Consider the following 26,085-nt stretch of genomic DNA (forward strand, 5'->3'; position numbering starts at 1 on the left):
GAATCAGCGGGAGGTACATTTCTTGAGTGAGCACGTCAGCCATATTTCGAACGTAAAGATAACTGCTGTTCAAAGGGTCCTGTCTTCGCTTGTTTCACAGGCGCGATTATGTTACTTCTAGGGGAAAACTTAAAAGGTCATCTTTTACTAAAACCTGAACTGTGATGAGTTTTAGAACGTTAAATTATGGGTAAACCGTACATACGTATAATACTATAAGGCGAATGAAAATTCTTGCACAGTGAACGAATATGAACAATATAATCCCGAAGTCGATGTGTCATGCACGACGAAAACTGAGCGTATTAATCTTTTCGGATGGCATAGTCAAAAACTGGTTCAATATCAAACACATCAGTTCTGTGGTTCATATAGCTCGGAGCAATATGAGACTTAACATCTGTGGCCATCAGTGCCCTAGAACTTAGAACTACTTAAAACTAACTAACCTAAGGACACCACACACATCCATGTCCGAGGAAGGATTCGAACCGGCGACCGTAGCGGTCGCGCGGTTACAGGTTGAAGCTCCTAGAACCGCTCGGCCACAAAGGCCGGCTCAGTTCTGTGAGTGTATCCCGTAAGGGGATGAGACAGAGAACAGAGTCGTAAGCCCCGTTACATTATGTGAGATGGCTTTCTGGTAACACATTTTCAGAATGGATGATTGGCCGTAGTTGCCTTACTGCGAACTCGCGACGTTCCCGGAATTAAGCTTATTGTGATTATTTGGCGAGGAAGATTTATTGAAAATCATAACTATAATACCACTGGTAGAATTTCTTTTTTAATGTTCCATTTTGAAGTAGTTCAGCAAGGTTATAAATTATGTCAGTGGTCCAATACAGGGCAGAAGCCCATCTTCAGCAGCACCACGCACAGAAAACAAAGATTGTTTGAATACGGTTTTAACAGTAAGAAAAGAAATATCTTTAGCTACGTAATACGAGGGTTGTCCAGAAACGAAGTTCCGATCAGTCGCGAAATGGAAATCACAGGGAAAACGAGAAACGTTTTATTTGCAACAGTTAGGTACACCTTCCACCTACTTCTCTACACAGTCGCCGCTCCAACTTCGAGTTGTGTCGTAGTGTTGTATCAAGTTTCCAATATCCTCGTCATAGAAAGCAGCCGCCTGTGCTTTCGGCCAGTTATCTGCACTGGTCTGCAGCTCGTTGTCTGTGGAAAAATTTTGTCTTCATAGCCAGCGGTTCTTTGAGCAGATATGAGACTCAGGGGGAGCAAATTACAGACAGTATTGTGGGTGATGAAACACTTCTCATCAGAAACGCTGCAGGAGCGTCTTCATTGCCCCTGCAGTGTGCGGCCGAGAATTGGCACGAAGAAGGAACTGCTCGACAGTTGTGTTATGTGGGCTGCATTACACAGGCGAAATCTCTAACCAGGCCCTCATGCTTGGCGGGATACGCTATTCCCTGCGCATCTTTACGTTTTAACTGTTGACTCAAAACTGAAAAGAGCGACGCGACACGATCGACGGGCATACTAGAGACACTGTCCAACACATCTGTGCAAAGCTTTACCCGATTTTCCCAGTGGTTTCCATTTCGAGACCGATCGGAACTAACTTTATGGACAACCTTCGCAGTATATGCTATTTTACAACTGAGTTTAAGTACGTTACAGTATTAACTTCAATTGAAACTGTTCTAATCAACATAGGTTACAACTTAAAGCTAAAATATCAACCTGCGTATGTTCATTTCTGCCAATGTTTTCTGAAAGAACTCTGATTTCATTTCTTAGATGTAGCCTGTTCAGGTAGGTGAACTCCGAGGAGAAACGACAGTGTACATCATATAGCCCAATCATAACGTTGTACTGTCGTTCCATGATATGAACATAGGGATTCATGCGCACTAGTCGGGTCAGTTTTGTTTCGGGGCAAGTCGGAATATCTCTTATGTTAAGGCTGCCAGTGGTACAAAAAGCAGTGTGGACACATTTGGCTGTATAGGGAGGCAATTGTAAAATGAAAGCTGAATTTTCCAAAACTTCAGTTGTTCTTACTCAAAAGAAAAACCAAGGGATGTGACGCTAATTAATTTCCATGGGAGTGCAAAAATGAGTAATATAGTATCCTAGTAACAATTTGTCCATTTTATTTGGACTGTTGAGCTCCGTGGCCGTGGATAATGATATTTCACTGAAAAAATACGGCAACCAGCCACTTTTTAATACGTTTTTTTTATTTACGCCAATATGCATTTCGGGTTTGCACCCATCTTCAGCTGGCAAATTACATGGATCTTCAGTTATTACAGTAGTACAATCTCGACAGCAGTTTGGATGCTGCAGCAGGCCTGTGCAAAAAGCAACGACTCCAATCATTTACTTCAATTTCGCGAGTTTAAAGTCACACACTATCAGCTGTTCATTTTACTTACCCATTAAAAAGTGGCTGGTTGCCGTATTTTTTCAGTGAAATATTAGTATCCTAGTGCTCATACTGAGGAAGTCACCTGCAGTTCTGTCGAACCTTGCGAGGTTCCATTGGGAATTTGACAGTGAAGGAGCTTCATTTTTAACCATAATTAAATGTAGACTCCTTGAACAGTGAATTGTTGCGAGTGACCAGAGCAAAGGGTACATACCAGGTGGTTATTATTAAATTGCAGTTCCAAATTTAGCCATCAGGTGCAAATCTGGCAATGTGAATACAAGAAAGACATTCAGAAATGTTTCCATATGTAACGGATTAGGAACGCGATATTGGCACGGGAAGTCAAACGAGCGAGAAAGGTATTATAATAATGTTGATTCTATTATAAACTATCGTTTACACGGTTTGTTCAGTATGAGCACCAGTGACGTCGACGAGCTGCAGTACAGCGCCGGATTTGCACCTGCTGGCCAAAATTGGAACTAATTTTTTCGCAGATGAAATCGGTTCCGCATGAACGTACTACCATCTCTACCAAGTTTTCTTGCCATACGATAATTACAGCACACACTGGATCTCTGTGAGTAGCTGCACTTAAATTATACTCTACTGGCCATTAAAATTGCTACACCAAGCAGAAATGCAGATGATGAACGGGTATTCATTAGACAAATATATTATACTAGAACTGACATGAAATTTCATTTTCACGCAGTTTTGGTGTATAGCTCCTGAGAAATCAGTACCCAGAACAACCACCTCTGGCCGTTATAACGGCCTTGATACGCCCTGGGCATTGTGTCAAACAGAGCTTGGATGGCGTGTACAGGTACAGCTGCCCATGCACCTTCAACACGATACCACAGTTCATCAAGAGTAGTGACTGGTGTATTGAGACGAGCCAGTTGCTCGGCCACCACTCACCAGACGTTTTCAATTGTTGAGAGATCTGGAGAATGTGCTGGCCTGGGCAGCAGTCGAACATTTTCTGTATCCAGAAAGACCCGTGCAGGACCTGCAACATCCCGTCGTGCATTATCCTGCTGAAATGTAGGGTTTCGCAGGAATCGAATGAAGGGTAGAGCCACGGGTCGTAATACATATGAAATGTAACGTCCACTGTTCAAAGTGTCGTCAATGCGAACAAGAGGTAACCGAGACGTGTAACCAACGGCATCCCATACATTCACGCCGCGTGATACGCCAGTATAGCGATGACGAATACATGCTTCCAATGTGCGTTCACAGCAATGTCGCCAAACACGGATGCGACGATCGTGATGCTCTAAACAGAACCTGGATTCATCCGAAAAAATGACTTTTGCCGTTCGTGCACCCAGGTTAGATGTTGAGTACACTATCGCAGGCGCTCCTGTCTGTGATGCAGCGTCAAGGGTAATCGCAGCCTAGGTCTCCGAGCTGATAGTACATGCTGCTGCAAACGTCGTCCAACTGTTCGTGCAGGTGGTTGTTGTCTTGCAAACGTCCCCATCTTTTGACTCAGGGATCGAGACGTGGCTGCACGATCCGTTACAGCCATGCGGATAAGATGCCTGTCATCTCGACTGCTAGTGATATGAGGCCTTTGGGATCCAGCACGGCGTGCCGTATTACCCTCCTGAACCCGCCGATTCCATATTCTGCTAATAGTCATTGAGCTCGACCAACGCGAGAAGCAATGTCGCGATACGATGAACCGCAATCGCGATAGGTACAATCCGACCTTTATCAAAGTCGGAAACGCGATGGTACGCATTTCTCCTCCTTACACGAGGCATCACAACAACGTTTCACCAGGCAATTCCCGTCAACTGCTGTTTGTGTATGAAAAATCGGTTGGAAACTTTCCTCATGTCAGCATGTTGTAGGTGTTGCCACCGGCGTCAACCTTGCGTGAATGCTCTGAAAAGATGATTGTTTGCATTTCACAGCATCTTCTTCCTGTCGGTTAAATGTCGCGTCTGTAGCACGTCATCTTCGTTGTGTATCAATTTTAATGACCATTAGTGTAGCTATCTGCTAGTGTCCGTGGCGGGCACCTTACGGTCTGCCCCTAACCACACAGCAGGGAGTCGCGGGTTGCCGCGCTGTCAAGGTGCCCGCAACTCGACCGCAGCTCATCTTGCCTTCAACAGCAGGTGCTGTATCTGGGGGCGCCACAGCACCACAGTTTACCGGCACCAGCTCGCCTTCCCGGACCACGCAATAGAATCACGACTTCCGAGCAGTCATCCGTCGGGCGCCTTTGTAAGTCGCCTCCAGTAACTCTGAAGTCAATCTGCGAGAGTGTGAGCTCCACTTTCAGCTCGCGAGTTCGACATCAACGCTCGCCAAGTGCAATTTGTCAGGGAGCAACACATGTAACTGGTCCTAAGACACAGACAGTGTGGCAGATACAGACTTTGCCTATCACAGTGCCTTCTCACTATGACTGTGCACGTACTCAGACTGTATCTTCAAGAACTGTCAACGAGTAGTCCCATTTCTCATCAGACTAGAATGCGCTTTCAGTTGCAGTCAGAAGCTGTTCAGTTGTTATTCAGACCCTAACGTTATGGTGTATTCTGTGTGGCACTTTTACTGCACCACCATTCTTGGTCACCTGGACATATCTCCGTGCTTGTAGCATGAATCACGCACCATGGGATAACAAAAGGGAGAAAGGAAAAGTAACGAGCTCAGGGCATACAAATCTAGCAGGCTGGGAAAACCCAGGGTGTATATACACCTGCTATTCTTTCTAAATTTCTGCCAGGAGAGCACACGCACACGCACACGCACGTTCAGAAAAATGTATACATTCTTTAATAGTCAATATTAAAGCAACAAAATGACGTAGCCACAGTTCTTGCATGACAGAGGTTATTTTGTGTGTTCTACGTGACCCCCACTAGCAGGCAAATAAAGTCGATGACGCTGAACTTTTGGCCCAACTACGGCTGTGAGCGTTGCCGGTGTGATAGCCGCACGGGGCGCCTCGATGGTTCCTCGTAGCTCGGTCAGTACAGCTGGTTTCTGTTGATAAACTTTATTTTTCAAGGTCTCCCTTAGGTAAAAGCCAAAAAAAAAAAAGGTGCAAGGTCTGCAGACCGTGGTGGGTACTCAACAATTCCTCTTCGAACTATCCATCGTCCAGGGAGATTTTCATCCAAAGAGGCTCAGCTACTTTTGTGGTAGTGAGGCGGAGCGCCATCCTGTTGTACATAGAATCTTTCATTTCCAAACATCTCTCGGATGGCATGTAAAATCGATGTTTGCAGCGTTCGAAGGTACACCCCACCAGTTACATTACCTTCAAAGAAGAATGGGCCAACCGAACTGTGCGATGACAGGCCACACCACATATCAACACCCGGCAGATTAACATATTTGTCCACATGAACGCGAGGATATATCGTACAGAACGATGTAGGTGTTCATTTCTTCCGCACGCTCTACGGGATTGGAATAATAGAAAATTATTGTGAAGGTGGTTCGATGAACCCTCTGCCAAGCACTTAAATGTGATTTTCAGGGTATCGATGTAGATTTAGGTGCGGTCTGCAACAAGACGAAATGAAAACCAAGTGAACATAATGCCGTGTGGATGGCTTATGAAACTCATGTTCATGAAAACATTTGAATGGAAAATTTCATCACACCGTCTAGCGTTATTTGTACTGACAATACTGATCGCCAATATTCCAAGTATTGACAGTACTTCAATGCGCGCCCTCAAGCGGTCAAAATATTGACGGTTTGACAATATTATTCCACTTGTGAAGGCCCCTTCATGCAGGGGCGCTAAGATGTCAGTATGCCGGTATCAACAACAATCCTGCCAACGGCACTAAGGCGGGACTCTTGCAAGTCGAGCCAAGCATTTCAACATTTCCGGGCCACATGTTCGTAGTTTCGAATGAGGCTGGAAGCAGCTCGTCGGTCCAATAAGTGGGCCCCAGCCCACATAAATAACCATCCATTTTAGCAATCCCCAGTTGGGCAGCATTTATCACGATGAGAGGGCAACGCCAGGCATCTGAGCGATATGGGTCAGAAAACAGCCGTCACAAGTTGGGGTCTCCACCGCCGCACCATTTTCGCACCCAGTTTTCCTTTCTGGACACGGTGCCCCTCTATTAGTGGTATGCCTCCAGGCTCATTCCAGTAGCAGCCAGGTCAGCAGACGGGGACAGCAGAGTCGTTCACTCACCCCCAATGGCACAGACGCCTGGACGCCACTCGCAGGGGCGAGATTCGACATCGGAGGCTGTCATCCCCTGCAAGTATTTTGGCAGTCTTCCAAGCGCCTGGCACCGTCCGCGACCAGCCATACAACGCCAGACTGGGGCGCACCCCGCTGAGTCAGCTTCTGGCATCAGCAGTCTGGGCGCAGACATCACAGGCCACTGGTTGACAGCTATCCGCCGCTGCCGAGGACCACGCACTATGTTAAACATGTGCGAGAGGGGGCGTGACCGCCGCACTGAGTGTAGTCGCCTGGGTTTTATTAAAAGTTTCACTTTTGATGTTGGTTATCTGAGCTGCCTTTTGGCTGCATCCTCGCTGTGACTCACCACCGTAACCCAACGTTGCACAGAAGTGGCCCTTCACCCTGAGTCCACTTCACGGCAGATATTTGCAATTTCGTTTCTCCGGTGCGTAACTCGACTCTGTCCAGACAAATATTGCTTATCATGACTTTCATGCTTCGCCCATTGTCGACGGAAAGCGTCTTTGTTTCCTGTCAGAAACAAAATTAGTTTTAAAGCGGACTTTTGAGTGCCTATTCCATTGAGTAGTCCGAAATTAGCCTAGTGCGATATTAGTTTTTTAACATTTATTAACTCTCAGTCCAACAATGTGAAAAAAAGTATTTTAAGACATCATTACATTTATTATCACAGTGAGCATCGAATACAAGAAGAAATCGGCAAAAATTAAAAAATCAATTATTTCAAAAAGGTGGTTGTACTTTCGAACGACTGGGACATTGAGTTTTCAAAGAACGATCATTTCACTCGCAACTTTCCTAGATTAAATCCAACATACTTAAACTTCCAGGAACTCCTAACGCCTAAAAAATAATATGGTCCTAAATAACAAGCAAAATAGACCTAAAATTTAATAAATTTTGTATTACAACTACATACTGTCCCAGTGGTTTCATTTCTATAGCACACATAAAAGTAACAGTACGAACTCACATTCACGTTACAATAACTTAGATATACTTCCTTTCACTATCAATGATCTCAGTATGGCCACTATAAAAAAAAAAATCGCAATCTCCTACAATCATGTAGCACAAACCCCGCGCCGATTGTTGCTTTGAGCGCTGTAAGTGACTGCTACAATGCACTGCATTCATCGAAATACCTCAGTGTACCACTAGAAATCTCTGTCTTGCAATAGCATCGATGGGTTCATGTGAAAAGCATTGGTACTCTAAAGGGAAGTAAGAAAATTTTGTTTTGTGGCAGAAACCACTGGGACCCAAAAGGTTAACAGGGCAGAAAAACACGAAAATAACCAGCCTATCAATAGCGACTACGCACCGCTTCTGTTTCACGGTAGCAGTCAGCGCTGGCATTGCAGTCGCTGCTAGAGTACTGGTTATTCTACGTGTTTTACTGTCTGTTATAAATATCGACAAAATTAATATCGCGCTACGCTAATTTGGGACTGCTTAATCGAATGAACACTCAAAAATCCGCTTTAAAAACCATTTGGTGAAGACGCTTTTCGCCGAGACTGGGTGTCAGACGTAAAACGTGACGAGCAGTAACTGTTAGGGTTGACTTCAAGAACACACTGCAAAACTGGAAGAGCGAATATCTGCCAAAACCAGAGAAAATGCAAATGACGACTCTTAGGAGGAACACACTGTTTATTCAGCAAGCCATCATACAATGCATGGTGTACCATACGTCGTACCAGTGTTATCGATTATTGCATTGAGCAATGAAGAAATTGTCCGACTATGTATTCCCTTAAAATCCCTAATTTCTGTTCTATTTTTCTTATGGTCCTTAAGGGAGATATACGATGGTGCAGCACAATGACAGCACAGTCGACTTTGAATACAAAAAGCACCGACCGAACAGGCCTTGAAGGTCAAACGGAACCGACCACCATGTCATCCTCAGCCCTGAGGTGTCGTCGGATGCGTAAACGGAGATGCATGCGGTGAGCACACCATTCTCCTGGCCATTGCCAGTTTGTGAGATCGCTATCGCTACATCTCAATCATGTAGCTCCCCAATCGGCCTCACAAGGGCTGAGTGCACCCCGCTTGCCAACAGCACTCGGCAGACCCAGACGATAAACCATCAAAGTGCTAGCCAAGCCAGACAGCGCTTAATTTCTATGATCTGATGGGAACCGGTGTTAACTCTGCGGCCAGGCCGTTAACCTTATTTGAATACAGGATCTCTGAAAGTACTTGACAAGATTTCGCGAAAACTATGGTGTCTTTTCTTCCGAGGACTCCCTTTTAAGTTCCCAGACATCTGTGTAGACTTGACACCGGCAAAGCTGGTACGCTGTTCGCGTGCTAATGTTCCGAGCATTATAGGTGGTTGAAAAACGCTGAAACCACGAGTTTACGACACGGTGTTTGACGTCCACTCATCACAGAACGTGAAGGTCGGAGGTTTGTCTGCTCTATAAAGTAGGAAAGGCGACGATTTGTGACGGATCTGACTAGGCATTACAGTGCTGGCGCAGATTGTTTTTCCGAATACAACGTACAGTGACGTTGTTAATCTTGAGGCTTCGCAACTGACGACCTTTACTCTTCCCATAATCATCATATGGTCAATATGCGATTTAAGTGGATGCAGGATTATCGAGATTAGACCGTGGATCGATAGAAACGTATCGCCTGGGCAAAGGGACGCGTTTCTCGCTATACCAGTGCGACTGTCGTGTTCGGATACGATGTCGTGGAGGCGAATTGCTGTTCGATTCACTTTATGCGGGACATTAGCTTGGACTCTGGGACCTGTGCTAGTTATCAAAAAAGTACCATGACAGCTGTGGACTCCGTGAACACACGGGGCCATAATTATGCTACAATTGTTTGAGTAGCATGATAGCGAACCTATTCTGAAGCGGGTGGAGCGCATCTGGGACGTTATCGTGCGACACCTTCGCGTCCACGAACTACACGGCTCGTGCTCAGAATGAATTTTCCCTCTGCAGCTGAACTTGCGCTGATATGAAACTTCCTGACAGATCACAACTGTGCGCCGGACCAGGAATCGACAGGCAACTTTTGCCTTTTGCGGGCAAGTTCTCTAGCAACTGATCTACACAAGCACGACTCACGACCAGTCCTCTCAGCTTTACTGCCGCCAGTACATCTCCTACCGTCCGGCCGGAGTGGCCGAGCGGTGTTGGGCGCTTCAGTCTGGAACCGCGCGACTGCTACGGTCGCAAGTTCGAATCCTGCCTCGGGCAGGATGTGTGTTATGTCCTTAGGTTAGAGCCATTTGAACCATTTGAAAGATACCAAGTAGAAAAGAATGACAGGCAGAAATATGAGAGCAACTGAAAAAAACTAATACAGTGATGAAAATAATGTGACGTAGTAAGAGAAACAAAAAATTACATTTCACCCAATTAATTCAATATAAATAACGACGCAAGTCATTTCGAGAAAGATTTAAAAATAAAAGTCTTCGAACCTCCGGAATATTTGAACCGGAACCTTTTGTTTATGACGCGGGTACCTTCACCATTGCGCTACGCAACCAGTCTGTCATGCCATGCTTTAATAAAACCATGGGGTATCCTGCGAAATTCCTCATTTTTTTCGTCGATTATTCCCAAACGAGGATAACCAAGGTGAATGGCTGCAGGGTGTGGTAACGGGGACCATAAATTACATCACCGTCTACATCTACATGATTACTCTGCAATTCAGATTTAAGTGCTTGGCAGAGGGTTCATCGAACCACAATCATATTATATCTCTACTATTCCACTCCCGAACAGCACACGGGAAAAACGAACACCTAAACCTTTCTGTTCGAGCTCCGATTTATTTTATTTTAATGATCATTCCTACCTATGTGGGTTGGGCTCAACAAAATATTTTCGCTTTCGGAAGAGAAAGTTGGTGACCGAAATTTCGTAAACAGATCTCCGCGCGACCAAAAACGTCTTTGCTTTAATGACTTCCATCCCAACTCCGGTATCATATCTGACAGACTCTCTCCCATATCACGTGATACTACAAAACGAGCTGCCCTTTTTTGCACCCTTTCGATGTCCTCAGTCAACCCCACCTTGTAAGGATCCCACACCGCGCAGCAATATTCAAACAGAGGACGAACGAGTGTAGTGTAAGCTGTCTCTTTAGTGGATTTGTTCCATCTTCTAAGTGTCCTGCCAATGAAACCCAACCTTTGGCTCGCCTTCTCCACAATATTATCTATGTGGTCATTCCAACTGAAGTTGTTCGTAATTTTAACACCCAGGTACTTAGTTGAATTGACAGCCTTGAGAATTGTACTATTTATCGAGTAATCGAATTCCAACGGATTTCTTTTGGAACTCATGTGGATCACCTCACACTTTTCGTTATTTAGCGTCAACTGCCACCTGCCACACCATACAACAATCTTTTCTAAATCGCTTTGTAACTGATACTGGTCTTCGGATGACCTTACTAGACGGTAAATCACAGCATCATCTGCGAACAACCTGAGAGAACTGATCAAATTGTCACCCGGGTCATTTATATAGATCAGGAACAGCAGAGGTCCCAGGACGCTTCCCTGGGGAACGCCTGATATCACTTCAGTTTTACTCGATGATTTGCCGTGTATTACTACAAACTGCGACCTTCCCGACAGGAAATCACGAATCCAGTCGCACAACTGAGACGATACCCCATAGGCCCGCAGCTTGATTAGAAGTCGCCGTACAGGTGACTTCAAAAAACTGACCCCGATGGGGACTTGTCCTTGTTAGGTGCGTATTATAAAATAAAACGGAGAACCGCGGGCCGCACGAAAACTTCATGCGTTTGACGACAACTGGTGCAGATGGTTGCACTTCAGCTCCCGTGTGACCAAACTGTGAGTACAGACACCGTACGTGGGATCCGCGCAGCGTTGCCGACGGCCGGGCGCAGAGCAAACAGGCGAGGCGAGGCGAGGCGAGGCGAGGCGAGGCGAGGCTGCTGAAAGGGACAGCGGCTGTTGTGTCCGGCGCGGCGCGGCGGCGGTGTCTCCGGTTGCCGCCAGCCACTCCATCAGGGGCCGTCAGCAGCGAGGCACGGCCCGGGCCCTTCCTCGATCAATCAGCCGCAGCGCCTGGCACCACGTGGCGGTCCAGCCGCTAGCTAGCCCACGAGTGCTCGCCGCCGGATCACGTGTAATTACGCGCCTCACCGCCTTACCCTTCGCTTCATAAGTTGTTAATTACGACGTCTGCTGGCAGTGACTGATCGTTTCTACATGCACAAAAAAGGGAAGCGACACATTCCGACAGCCAGCCACCGACTCTGGGTTTGTTACGCGTTCATAAATCAACAGCGCTTTTTGACGCTGTAAAAGTGGATACTGAATCAAACTGCTGAAGAAAAAGGCCTACAGCGTTTAGCAAACACGAAGACCAATGATTAACTGTTGAGCTGATCTGGATGCACGAAAATTTTCAAAATTTCCTTTGCTGCATGTCTGCAACTTACATCAGCTTTCTATGTAACTATAATGACTGTTACGAATAAACTATTTGTTCTGTATTGCTACCAGTCACATAGTTTACTTGTTTGTACTTATGCACCGGTACAAAACAGTTTGTGTGTGCAGGATCTTACCGTCGAAGCGCGTGGCGCGTGTCCTGAGGAGGCCAGCCAACTTGGACAGGGAGTCCTTGACGGCGCGGTCGAACTCCCGGAGGCTCTGCTGCTGCAGCCGCGTCTCCATCTCCTGCGTACAGCACGTCGGCCCCTGCGGGCACACCGTCAGGTGGTCCCCTGCAACAAGACCAAGGCGCTCTTCACAGGCGGCACACGAATAGCTGCAAAAGCTGTCACGCTCAGCAATCACGGAAAGACAATCAAACAGCGCTGTGAAGGAGTCAGCAGAGCTCACCAAAAGGAAATTGGCACCTGAGCAAAAAGACATTCTCGTTCCCATCGCTGGAAGTGTTCATATCTTTGACCGAGCGAGGTGGCGCAGTGGTTAGCACACTGGACTCGCATTAGGGAGGACGACGGTTCAATCCCACGTCCGGCCATCCTGATTTAGGTTTTCCGTGATTTCCCTAGATCACACCAGGCAAATGCCAGATGGTTCCTTTGAAAGGGCACGGCCGACTTCCTTACCCATCCTTCCCTAATCAGAGCTTGTGCTCCGTCTCTAATGACCTCGTTGTCGACTGGACGTTAAACATCAATATCCTCCTCCTGTTCATCTCTTTGTTCAGAAAGCGTGACCACTTTTCTTTCTGTCTCTGCTGAGCTATTCTCTTTGTCCAAAGCGGCCGTCTCGGTTGTTTAAGCGTTGATTTTCTTATTTTGCACTCTAGTCAAAGACTAGCGACTTAAATTATTGGTCGTATTACTGTGCCTGTAAAATACGAACGCTTACAGATTCGCTAGCTGTAGGTCAGAAGTTATGTTTATGGATAGGCTTCAGATGGTGAACTGCGCCTCCACTATCGCACAGCGGCCGAACGCTACGGAAACCTCACTACAGTACTGCTGTCCCAGCCTCTACCGCGCTGTCTGCACAGCTACTGATCAAAATGTTTTTTGCGCGCTCTCCTACCCTTGCGCCAGAAGTCGCAACAGCATGTAGGTACGTCAGATGGATCAGACGCTACAGTCTGAACTTGCAATACTGGCCCACTTGCCACACCACTGAGAGTAGCAAGCGTAAAATACAGGGAGCGAAAGGTTATCTACAACTTGTACGAAACAGGATGGCAGCTGTAAGAATCGAAGGGCAATAAAAGGAAATAGTAACTGAGAAGAGAATGAGACAGTTGTAGCCTATCCCCGATTTTATTCACTATGAACAATGAACAATCAATGAAGTAAACAAAGGAGAAAGTTGAAGAGCTAATTAAAGTTGAGGAAGCAGAAATACAAACTTTGAGCTTTGCCAATGACATCGTTGTTCAGTCAGAGGCAACAAAGGAATTGGAAGAGCAGCTGAATGGAATGGACAGAGTCCTGGAAGGGGGTTATAAGGTAAACTTCAACAAATGTAACGGAATGTAAAAGAATTAAGTGATGCTGAGGGAAGTAGTCTGGAACTGGTAAGTGGATGGAACGCCACAGTCGCAGAAGCAGCGCGCCCTTCTCCTCGTATGGCAGAACGTAGGAGACATTAGCAGCATAGTTTACTTAGACCGCTTTTAATAGATACTAAGTAATTAATAACGACTTCGTAATGTTATATGTCTAATTTATTCCAGCCAACTGTGGTGGATTACGGAACATTACTGATTTTGAATCACCAATGTCGCATTACTCTTTTTAATAAAGAACCGTCAAACGGAGTGCAGGGGTCCCAGTACACGACGTTAAAAAGTGCAACATATGCGTGTTAGTTCAAACAGGGCGAAACGATAGGTCTCTGTGAAATGATTTTGCCACTGCCGACATGTTCTTGCTACAGTTTTGCGTGCGAAGGTGATATGCAGTGACGGAGGGGCTTCGGATCACACACTGTGATCACGGCACTTGACGCCGGCCCATATGTCCGCATGACTGCTTTTCACGTTGGCACGGTGACATTCTGTGTGGAACAGTTGGTTCCCATGCCAGTGCGTCGGCTTCCACTCTCCAGAAACCAAAAACGTTTCAGACTGCGACAGACTCGTGAATATAATAGCTGACATTCCAAGTTTTTGGAGGGGACCCCCCCCCCCCCCCCCCTCAAGATGATGTAGTTGACTTGTCATGTTACACAGTGTCATGGTGACCGCAGTCTGACAAACTACATTGTTAAGCGGCACAGTAGACAAAAGCTAAGTGTGATGGTTTGTGGCGCCAACGGATAGAATTGGCAGTGTTGACTCCCTCAGTACCATTATCTCCGTATATTAAGTTACCTGTCAGTCTAATTTCTATGGCTCCCTTGAACATACGAATAGAACCAGAAGAGATGGATGTTAAAATCGAACGACCCATATCTACACTATGTTCTGCTCCAGATGATTTGTCTGGCTGTAGTAAGCGTATCTTCTGTTTTCCACGCACCTCTCAGAAATGGTGCATTTTGTCTGACGTAGACATTACTTACCACAATTTCTACAAGGAATCTGATACACACCAGTCTTACGGAGCTTCATACAAGCGATTATGGCTGCAATCTTCGTAGGACGCCGGCAGACCACCTTAACACGGTGTTTTTTTGAGAATACGTCTGATCTTCCAGAGGAGAGAAAATCCACTTAAGGCAAAAACACTCTTGCTCTGAAGGTATTACTTTCTCCTTCCAGATTAGCAGCAAGGTTTCAGCGCGGGCACCCTTGTGCCTCGTCTAAATCTTAGTAACAACTCCTCCTCTTACGATGTTTCCATTATAGAAATTTCATTTTAAAACGAAAGACGACGTTCTGTTACTGAGTAATACTCAAGTAAGCAAATTTTTCCAAATCAAAATTTAACTTCACGACAACGGCAGCTGTTGTCAGTGTAAATAAAGAAACAAACTTTCAGATTCGCGTGCATAAAGACATATCAAGACAGCTCGAACTAACTTGACAGAGAGCCATTATAAGAAAGGAACCGATAAAAGCGACAAAAGAGGCTGGGAGTTGGTGCAGATGTTTCCTACGCTACTTTAGCGCGTCAAGTCCAATTCCGGCGGCGGCCGTTTCCGAACTTTCCCTCCAACTTTTCCGACAGGAAAGTTACGACAGTTTACGTTGTTACGATCTGCTGCTAAGATATGCCATTAGGGCGTAACTTCTTTACTTCGCACTCTCTCATCCGTTTTGCTCTCTGTAGTGGTAAATGTTAAGAGTGGATCAAAGACAACAAACTGAGCTCCAGTTAAAAAACACAAACTCATTTCCAGGAGCTTCTTCCAGTCTTCTCTCTCTCTCTCTCTCTCTCTCTCTCTCTCTCTCTCTCTCTCTCAATAGTGATAATTGGGATCAATCCACTTGCGGATATCGCTTCGGCAGAATTGATGCGGTAACTCGCCACCATGCCATATTCCTAATAACACTTCCAATCCATGCAACACTGCAAAACTGGACAACTGGACAATTTTCCATTCTCCGGTCTGGCCGGAATGGCCGAAGGGTTCTAGGCGCTACAGTCGAACTGCGCGACCGCTACAGTCGCAGGTTCGAATCCTGCCTCGAGCATCGGTGTGTGTGACGTCCTTAGGTTAGTTAGGTTTAAGTAGTTCTACGTTCTAGGGGACTGATGATCTCAGAAGTGAAGTCCCATAGTGCTCAGAGCCATTTGAACCATTCTCCGACCTATGGTGTGAGAAAACTATACCCTGTTTCAGTGTCAACCTCCTTTCCTGGAGGACGCACGGAAAGCAAGATGGAAGCTGAAGAAAGGCTGCCGTCGTAACATCTACGAAGAATCCACTATACCAGGTCCATGGAATATTTGGTGCCGTTTAAACAGAATCCAAGCAGACCATGCCAGAAATACCTCCTAATATCGTGTCGAACCTCATTTTGCCCGGGGTAGTGCAGCAGCTCGACTTGACAAGGACTCAAAAAATCGTTGGAGGCCCCCTGCAGAAATTTAGAGCCATGCTGTCTCTATAGCCGTCCATAACTGCGAAAGTGTTGCGGGTGCAGAATTTTGTGCACGAACTGAGCTCTCGTTTATGTCCCACAAATGTTCGATGGGATTCATGTCGGGTGATCTGGGTTACCAAATCAGTCACTCGAATTGTTCAGAGTGTCGTTCAAACCAAGCGTGAACTGTTGTGGCCTGGTGACATGACATCGTTGCCTGGGAACATGAAGTCCATGAATGGCTGCAAATGGTCGTAAAGTAGCCGAATACAAGCATTTCTAGTCAATGATCGTTTCAGTTGGGCCAGAAGACCCAGTCCATTGCATGTAAACACAGCCCACACCATTTTGGCGCCATCACAATCTTGCATAGCGCCTTCTTGACAATCTGGGTCCATGGGTTTGTAGAGTCTGCGCCACTCTCTGACCCTACCATCATCTCTTACCAACCGAAATCTGGACTCATCTGACCAGGCCACGGTTTTTGTCTAGAGTCCAACTGATATGGTCACGAGCCCTGGAGAGGCGCTGCAGGTGGTTATATGCTGTTAGCAAAGGCACAGCCATAGCCCATTAACGCCAAATACCGCCGCACTGCCTTAACGTGTACAACCGTCAAACGTCCCAAATTCATTTCTGCGCTTACTTCGCGCAGAGCTACATGTCTTATCACTGACACCACTTCGCAAACGCCACTGCTCTCAGTCGTTAAGTGAAGGCCTTCGGCCACTGCGTTGTCCGTGTTGAGAGGTAATGCCTGAAAATTGGTGTTAGCGGCACACTCTTTACGCTGTGGATGCCAGGATGTATAATTCCCTAACGTTGTCAGACATGGAATGTCCCATGCGCCTAGCTCCAACTGTCTCTCCGTGTTCAAAGCCTGTTAATTGCCGTCGTGCGAACATAATCACGTCGGAAACATTTCACATGAATCACTTTACTGCGGGTGGCACGCCAATGCACTGCCCTTTCGGGCCTTGTGTATGCTATACTACTGCCATCTGTATGTACTTATCGCTAGCCCATGCCTTTTGTCATGTCAGTGTAGGATTGCCCAAAACAGATATGCTATGGTCTGTATTCTGTAGCCCTGAATGTGACTGCTGAGCAACGTAGTGGACAGTAGACCACATCATCCAACAACGCTGCAAGCAAAAAAGACGCTGAAAAAATAGACCACCTCGAAGCTACAACTGAAGGTGTTAACTATACATCAAAGACATCAAAGACTGATCTATGACTATGGAAGTGGTATGCTGGGTCGAAGTGTTATACTTTTTTTAGTGTTTGTAGTTTTTTTACGGATTTTTTTAAAACTTGCAACTTGCAGATGTTAGTTTACCTCATCAAATAAGTTTGGGATACAGTTCCATCACGTTAAGCAATGGGTACCTGAAACGGTATGGCGCTTCTGAAGCACTGTCACAATCATTTCGCACCGTCAACTAACCAAATACCTGTTGTTTATGGAAGCTCTAAATACAGTAAACTTGTATCACATGAGTTTTCCGTCGTAGAATTAACCGTTACAGATTTATATTGAAATGCTTGTAATAATTTTGAGGTACAGACCTAGCAGTGTATGCAACGCAAAATTCAGTATTTATATGGACTGAGAGCTTTATCGAATCACCGGATGTGCCTTCAATGACAGAAGGCTTCATACGAAGACGTATCCGGCCACTCGATGCAACGCCCACTCCCAAATAAATATTGAAGGTTGGATTGTATCCCATATGGTAACCTCGTACCTTTTCCTATATCGAATATACAGGAGCTTATAACCTCGCACTGGACTCTCGAAGTGCAAGATGTTTATAAAACAATGGGAAATACTACTGAAGGAGTAAATACCACACGTCCTCGCGGAGAACACCTACTGACGTGCACGTGAAAAGTATGATTGCTAGGTGAGGTTTGTATGGAAAGATGCTATCGCTGTCTGGAGAAAATTGAGACATAAACAGATGCACACAGTATTTGAGCACACTGCGTTGCCGGAAACAGTCTTACTTTCCTCTATGCAAATTGAAAGATTTTAATTCATTATTAGTAACGTTATAAGACTTTTGTGGACTCAGTTACGTTTTGAAAAGGAACTTATGTCCGTAGATGCTTCATACCTTCGTTAGGATTTAAAAAACATTAATCTGCATAATTCGAACAAATTTTCTGGAGCTAGAGATAGAGTGTACGAGCTAATAAAGCAGTGTGATCACACACATCCGTCATGTGCACTCTGGATAACCTTCACAGAATGCAGTATAGGTTTGGCCTTCCTGATACCTCAATCTCTTTTCTGGTGTGAGAACATTCGAGGTATCTAACTTACGTATCCCAGCAGTTAAAGAAATCTGGAGCAATGTGACCTATTAGCAGAAGCGGGAAATTAGCCCGCCAAGGTTCATTGCAAGCTGTAATTGCTTATAAGTGGAATTTCATACACGCATGTGAGAAAGTCGGTAATGTGGGAGGTATGATAATTTAAGCTAAAAAGTTTATACATTAATTTATCCGAATGCTTTCCGAAACAGACTACATTTAAAACACGTTAGTTTTTCGCTTGTGGAGCCATGCTTTTATTACAGTATACATTTTTTTTTAATTTAGCGGTAGAATTTGAGGGTTTAACGTTGGACACACGAAATGAAATGTACTTTCCACATGGTGGAGCTTATTTGCACTCTACATTACATTACACGTGAAGCATCATCTGAACGACCGTTTGTCTAATCGACAGGTGGGTCGTGACAGAACCGTTATTAAGCCACATAACACCGCTAGAGATTTGCTTAAGACCTGGATACAGATATAATACCTGTATTGCATGTCAGAGGTGGATGCAGGGGAGGAACACGTTATGCACTGTTTCAAACACACTGCGAACTTTCGTGAGATTGTAACAATAACGCAAAAATAAATAACAAAATACAAAATTTTCATACGGGTGACAAACATTTGCAGGCATCTAACTATGGAAATATTCGAAGGAAGATACAGCATATAACAAAATGAACAGTTGCATGAAATTATTAGTTCTATTACCTGTTGGTTATTAAAATTTCAGGCTGAGGCCATGTACGTACATGCCTCACGCGATTCAGTTGCCGCAGTGGTATGCGACTAAACCCCCAACATGGGGACGCCTACATACCGAGCAGCGTTAAACAGTTCTTCAGTGAATTCAAGATTAATTCCCCAGCGCAATGAGCTCTCTTAATTGCAAGGTGTTGGAACACCTGCATCTTCCAATTTATGCATTCTGAACTTTAAAGACACATTCGCCTTTTTTATGCCGTGATAGGTGCATTTTTCATTCTGGCACAAGTATATACGATTAACGTAACTTTTTCGTACATTGTAGTGCCACGGAGAGTCCAGTATCTTTGTAAAAGTGATTTAAGGATGAATAAAATTATTACTCACATGACAAACACGCCCTTCCACATTCGTTACTCATTCAATAAAATGTTTGTTGTACCAGGCGAACCACATTCGCTGATAAAGTGCGAGATGCGGTTTAAATAGTGGGCGTCTGATGTAGACTGAAGCTATAAGAATTTGCACGCAACATGCGGCGATCGTTTGGACTGTTAACCTTTCACTGCTGGCCACAGCTGTTCTGTTGGTTCCGGATTGACAGCAGTTGTCAATTGTTAAATAATAGCAGCAGCCCTCCAATACGCCAAAGTTGATGGCGTTTACGAGATCTATGCATCCGCAGATTGTTCCCTACCAAAAATTTAAATTCTGTTATCTCCGTGAATGATGAACTCTCGATATTTAGTAACTCGTTGTGTAGTACAATCAGCAACTGCGATGACATTTAAGGGCCATGTTAACGGTTTGTCGAGTTTTCATAATCAGCAAGTGTAGTACGAAATTTGATTGTGAGAATGAAGTATCGTCACGAATCGTGCTACACCATTGCGATCTCATAAAAACATTGTCCCCTGCAGTATATTTTGGGACGATTATTGGTCTATGTGTGATTTATCTTTCGGTCCCAGAATGAGATTTTCACTCTGCAGCGGAGTGTGCGCTGATATGAAACTTCCTGGCAGATTACAACTGTGTGCCGGACTGAGACTCGAAATCGGGACCTTTGCCTTTCGCAGGCATGTGCTCTACCAACTGAGTTATCCAAGCACGACTCACGCCCCGTCCTCACAGCTTTACTTCTGCCAGTATCTCGCCTCCTACCTTCCAAACTTTACAGAAGCTCTCCTGCGAACCTTGCAGAACAAGCACTCCTGAAAAAAAGGATATAGCAGAGACATGGCTTAGCCACAGCCTTGGCTGTTTCCAGTTTTAATCTTCCAGGAAGTTTCATATCAGCGCACATTCCGCTGCAGAGTGAATATCTCATTCTGGAAACATTCCCCAGGCTGTGGCTAAGCCATGTCTCCGCAATATCCTTTCTTCTACATCTACATCCATACTCCGCAAGCCACCTGACTGTGTGGCTAGATCTGCAAGGTTCGCAGGAGAACTTCTGTAAAGTTTGGAAGGCAGGACACGAGATACTGGCAGATGTAAAGCTGTGAGGGGGGGGGGGGGGGGGCGTGAGTCGTGCTTGGGTAGCTCAGTTGGTAGAGCACTTGTGCGCGAAAGCAAGGAATCCCGAGTTCGAGTCTCGGTCCGGCACACAGTTTTAATCTGCCAGTAAGTTTCATATCTTTTGGTCACTTGTCTGGCTGCAATGCATACAGCAAACCGGGACACATTAAGAGTGTTTTGTTTCAAAAGGTGTTGGAGTTTCGGCTTTTGTCATCAAGTGCGTAAATCAACATCTGGAGGGGGACATTTTGGTCGTTTCTAAATACAGTGAAACTGTACGATAATTGGCACGATGCAAATGAAAATCAGCTGCCACATCAGAGGAAGTTTACGGTCATCTCAGAAGTAATGGAAACACTGCTAACAGACATGAGTCCTAGCCTACACTGGAGAACGTTTTTCGTAGATGATCATGGTAGTCAGCAGAATCGGATACGAAGAGAAGTTGGCTAAACGACTAATTGCTAAAATCAGTAAGGTACATATTCCCAGAAAGGTGTTAAGAATATTACATATTGCGTCACATTTTGTAAGGCGACAATAAGAACCGAGGGTGGATCGAGATGGACAAAGACTCAGATCATATCGACTGTTCTTCCCTCAGTTTTTTACGAGAGCTTGGGGCAGAGAATGGGATTCGTGTTTTCCTTTTCACGACTATCGAAGTCACGATGCCCGTGTAATATTTGTTGCAGCATAACTGTTCAAACTACGCCTGCAATATCAGCAGCTATGCAACTGCAATATGCTATTCAAGGGTCATGGAAGAACAGGGGAACTTCGGAAGGTTGAGTTTTTTTTACTGTAGCAGGTTTTAGCATGAACTGTGACAGCGAATGACTTAGTCTACGTCGCTGGTGGGCCAACACAAAACCGTTAATGGCGGCGCGGTTTTTCATACGATAAATGCAATTTGCAAAACAAATTTCTGTATTTGAAGAAATTATATCTAAACATGTACACACAGCATCACATCTGATAGTAACAGTATTTTCTTATAATACATTCCAAATCAGGTTGTTGCTGAAGGACCGGTTTCGACTTGGTTGAACTCTCATCAGATGTTACTGGGTAACATCAGTGCACTCTGGCGACGTAACGAAGTCGGAAATGGTTGAGTCTAGAAGTGAATGAGGTATTATTGTATTCTAACAAAATACTCTGTCAACTTCGTCTTTTATCATTTTATTCACAGTCTGCAACTCTTTCCTGTAAGCCAGACGTCGGTTCCATCTGGTCACTGAACGCTGCAGTCTCCAGATTGTGGTCGTCCGAAGCAGCGACACGCGAGTAGGCACTGAGTGTCTCTCAGACAATTTATGGCCGTCGTCAAGAGCGCTAATTAATAGCCGTCGGTAAATCAGAGAGGGCCGCGCCTCGTCTCCCCTCAGAGTGTGTGTGTGTGTGTGTGTGTGTGTGTGTGTGTGTGTGTACGCAAGCCCAGCCGCTGCAAGAAACACTTGATGGGCTGGGCGCGCACTGTTTATGGTAGCCAGCTGTTCTGTCCCAGTCTTCTTGGCGCCGGAGGGAAAAACCTTACCATCACCGACTCTGATAACATTCGTCCTGTGATGTCAGCCTACCAGAGGACAGCCTTGTCAAACTTTTTCATTGAGCGCTGAATAAACCCAAGTTTTTTTCGCCCCTGATATACTTAAATGAGGTTATTACACGCTCAAGTGTCTATGTCACCCGAATAACAGCTATAGGCAGAGGTCTGCGCGGATAAGAGAAACGAGGTCCGCATCGCCATCCACATCCATGGAAATTAATATCTTTCAAAACATCTGTATCTGTTTTGTAGCCGGATTGGTGACGGTGTGATTGCTCCTGGTGCAAAAGTTTCGTTTGCCGCAAGTGGACCTCATATTTTATGATCCGCTGACTGAGAACTTAGAGGTCGATAATTTAATACCAAATTGTCTGACACATTCTTCATACGTTCCGTAAATTACGCGCATTTTATGAAATTTTGTGCGAAACATGTCTGCCATATTGGGAAGCCAGATGATGACGTGTTACGGGTTATCAAATGTTATACACCTTCAAGTGTGAGTTGTATAGTTCGTTTATCAAAGGTACAGTAATTTATTACAATGTCAAAACAAGTTGAGGTAATACAGTTTTCAATATAAGTCACCCTGTGTACTTGTAAATACATTTAAGTGAAACGTCGTTTGATTCACTGGCTTTCTACCCAACAATTTTACATCTACATCTATATTCCTCTAGACACCTTATGGAGTGTGGCGGAGGGTACTTTGCATACCATTCTCACTTTCTCCCTTTCCTTTTCCAATAGCGAAGTCGCGAGAAGAACGATTACGGTAAATCTCCGCGTGAGTTTGAATGTCCAATTTTATCTTCATGATCTTTTCGCGAGATATACGTAGGAGAAAGCGATATATAGGTTGATCCTTTTAGGAATGTACGCACTCTGAATTTTACAGTTAAAGAACAAAATATCAAGGTGGTGCGGAACGGCTCTCTTGTAGCGTCAGACACTGTAGTTAGTTGAGTAACTCCGACCTGCTTTCGTGCTTGCTAAATGAACTTTGAATGAAATGTGCTGCTCTTCTTTGTGCCGTCTCTATAATGTCTGTGAATCTTATCTGGTGTGGATCGCACACTGACGAGCAATACCTGAATCTGACATCCGCCTTAGCTGCGATTAGTTGTGGTCTTTCATTTTAAATCTTCCCAGATATTTAATAAATGCGACTGCTGCCCTTAGTTGTTCTGTAATCGTGTACTCATACAAATATGGGGCTTTCTTCCTCTTGATGCAGAATGATACATTTCTTTATGCTGAGGGTCTACTTGCCAGTCACTGCACTAGTATCTCTCTGCAGGTCTGTCTTTATTTCGCTACAGTTTTCCAGCGTTGGGACTATTCTGTATGCAGCAGTATCACTCGCGAAAAACCTCTTGGAACTGACGACGTTATCTACTAGGTGATTATATATATTGTGAAAAGTGATGGTCCTCCAGCACTCCCTTGGCAAGTTACTTTTACGTCTAAATATCTGTCTCTGTTAGAATGACATGCTGTGTTCTGTTTGCCAAAAACACTTCCAACACACAGCTACGCTCATATTCCATACGCTCGTATTTTTCTTCATTAGGCGGCAGTGCGGAACGGAAAACACTTTCTGGGAAATACGAATTGAAGTAGGCCCATGTCGTAAGTGATCCACAAACAGCAGTCAGACCATGAAGCGACGATTCAAAATGACTGAGTATCACAGAAAACCATGTCACTTCGCGGTAGCAGTTCGGTAATTGCATAAATAATCTCTGTCACTGCAAACGAAACGGGATGAACATGAAGCTGGTATGGCGGAAATTGGACGTAAGTGTAGCTGGACAGAAAACTAGGAAAAATCGTATGCTGTCATCTACACTCCTTGGAGCACCTACCACATCCAGGATCAGCATTCAATCCAATAAAGTAGTACTCCACCCCGAATGGGTAACACAAGTGACTTAATAATAATAATAATAATAATAATAATATATAACGCAAGTAGATATACATCGTGATACAAACACTGAAAATTGTTTTCATCACCAAGCAATTACTGCGGATATCCGCAGATATTTATCATCAGCTATCAGCATCGCCGCCAGCTTTGATCCGCAAAGTAGCGATCACTGCGGATAATCCTCACCCTCGCATGCCTCTAGTTGTGGTCTTGAGGCAAAAATCAGACGTGCAACTTTGGTGAGCTGAGGAACTGGAAGTTGTTTTGCTCCTGCCGACAACTGACATCTTTCATTACCACCAACAAGTAATGTTAAGACTTATATGCTACTATTTAGAATGCACAATTGTTATGAATGCAAGTATAGTGCATTGTAGTATTGTGCTAAAGTGGTGCTAAATGCGGAGGTAGTAGCACTCAGGAGGTGCAGCCAGTTGCCGATTCATAGTCTACTCGTATTAAGAAGTAACAAGGCGGACGCCAGTTTTAACGTCCCCGTTTGACGAATGGTACGTTATCATCAATGTCTGGCACACTAATTTGATATCGCTTGTCCTTCGCAACAAACGTATTATTAAATTCCAAAAAAAGGGAGTGAAAATCATGATACACTATCAAATAAATAAAGATCATTACTATTTAAAACCCATGGAAGTAGATGGTGAAGAAATTTTAGCTTTGATGGTGATACTGAAGAAATGACTTAAAATCAGCAGCAAGACTTTTAATTCATTTGTTTGGAGAATTATTTTTATCAGGCTATGTGGCGGGCCTGACGTACGTGACACCTTTGCTAAAAACAGCCGCAGAACGCAAACTGTGCATTTTTAATGCGCTTCTGTCGGTGGCTCCACATATGCTTCAGAACATATGGCGTGAAATGGATTATGGCTTTGAAATTTTTAATTTATACGGATTTATTTAACCTGGCAAGATTAGAGCCATCAGGACCTATCTCACATCTAACCAGGTATTCTTAATATTTTACATTACATAAATTACAATACGAATGTTATACTTTACATATAATATAGATTACATCATCTCGTAGTTACTACAGTGTAGTAACAACACTGTTTAGATTTGTTCATGAGACGTGCAACAATAAATACAAATTGGAAGGAGGTAGATTTAAATCATGAGAGCTAGCAACAACAGACATGAGAGACGGGGTGAAAGAGAAACGTGATAGAATACGATTAATGAAGATAGGGGAGAAGAAAGTGTCACGATTGATTGAGAAATGGAGAGAGAAAGAAGCATAACCGGGTCAACATCTAAGCATTTTCTTCACCGTTTGACGAACTAGCAATACACTTTAAGTTTTCGGGAAACATCATTAGAAGGAAATGCTTCTTAGAGGCAACAGGACGTTGGATTGCGCGCAGAATGCAGGGTAGCTTGTTCCAGAAGCGCACGGCAGTAATGGACAAGGAGTTTGCGGAAGTTTTGGTCTTATGGATGAGCATAGTTAGGATACTACAGAAGTGAGATCTTGTATTTGATTACGATGAGATGAAAGGTACTTTACCTCTGATGCTATGTACAGGAATGCATACGCACTGAGCAGCCGACATGGCGTACGGTAGTCACATAGATGATACCCATATAACCAAGGGGATTCATAGAGAACTCTCATGAAGTATGTATTTTTATTTGTGTTGATACATCGATATGCAGTAAGTAATTATGGCCAGCAAATGCTGTATTCATTTTGAGTTGCCCTGTGTTTCACACGGTCACCGACATTTGTGCTCGTCATCGCTTTCTCTAAGGGAAAACGGCAAACTCAAGGTAGTTGGTCGTATAAGCTGCCGCCCAATAGTTATACTGAACTGGATCAAAAACTTTTCAGAGAGCTGACGTTCGTGATAAACTAGGGGCGCCCGCGTATAATATATTGATGAGACCAGCATGAGA

The 26,085-nt window shown here is 44.6% G+C and overlaps 1 protein-coding gene across 1 annotated transcript in view; it reads right to left on the reverse strand.

Moving 5' to 3' along the window:
* The window catches only part of LOC126328233 (glypican-6), a 694,415-nt gene that overhangs the window by 47,579 nt on the left and 620,751 nt on the right, over positions 1-26,085 (reverse strand). The window contains exon 2 of the mRNA XM_049996010.1: positions 12,216-12,374. Within this exon, the coding sequence (XP_049851967.1) occupies positions 12,216-12,374 (159 nt within the window). The remainder of the gene's footprint in view (positions 1-12,215; positions 12,375-26,085) is intronic.

This window comes from Schistocerca gregaria, chromosome 2 (assembly GCF_023897955.1).
Source record: "Schistocerca gregaria isolate iqSchGreg1 chromosome 2, iqSchGreg1.2, whole genome shotgun sequence".
NCBI classification, from domain to species: domain Eukaryota; kingdom Metazoa; phylum Arthropoda; class Insecta; order Orthoptera; family Acrididae; genus Schistocerca; species Schistocerca gregaria.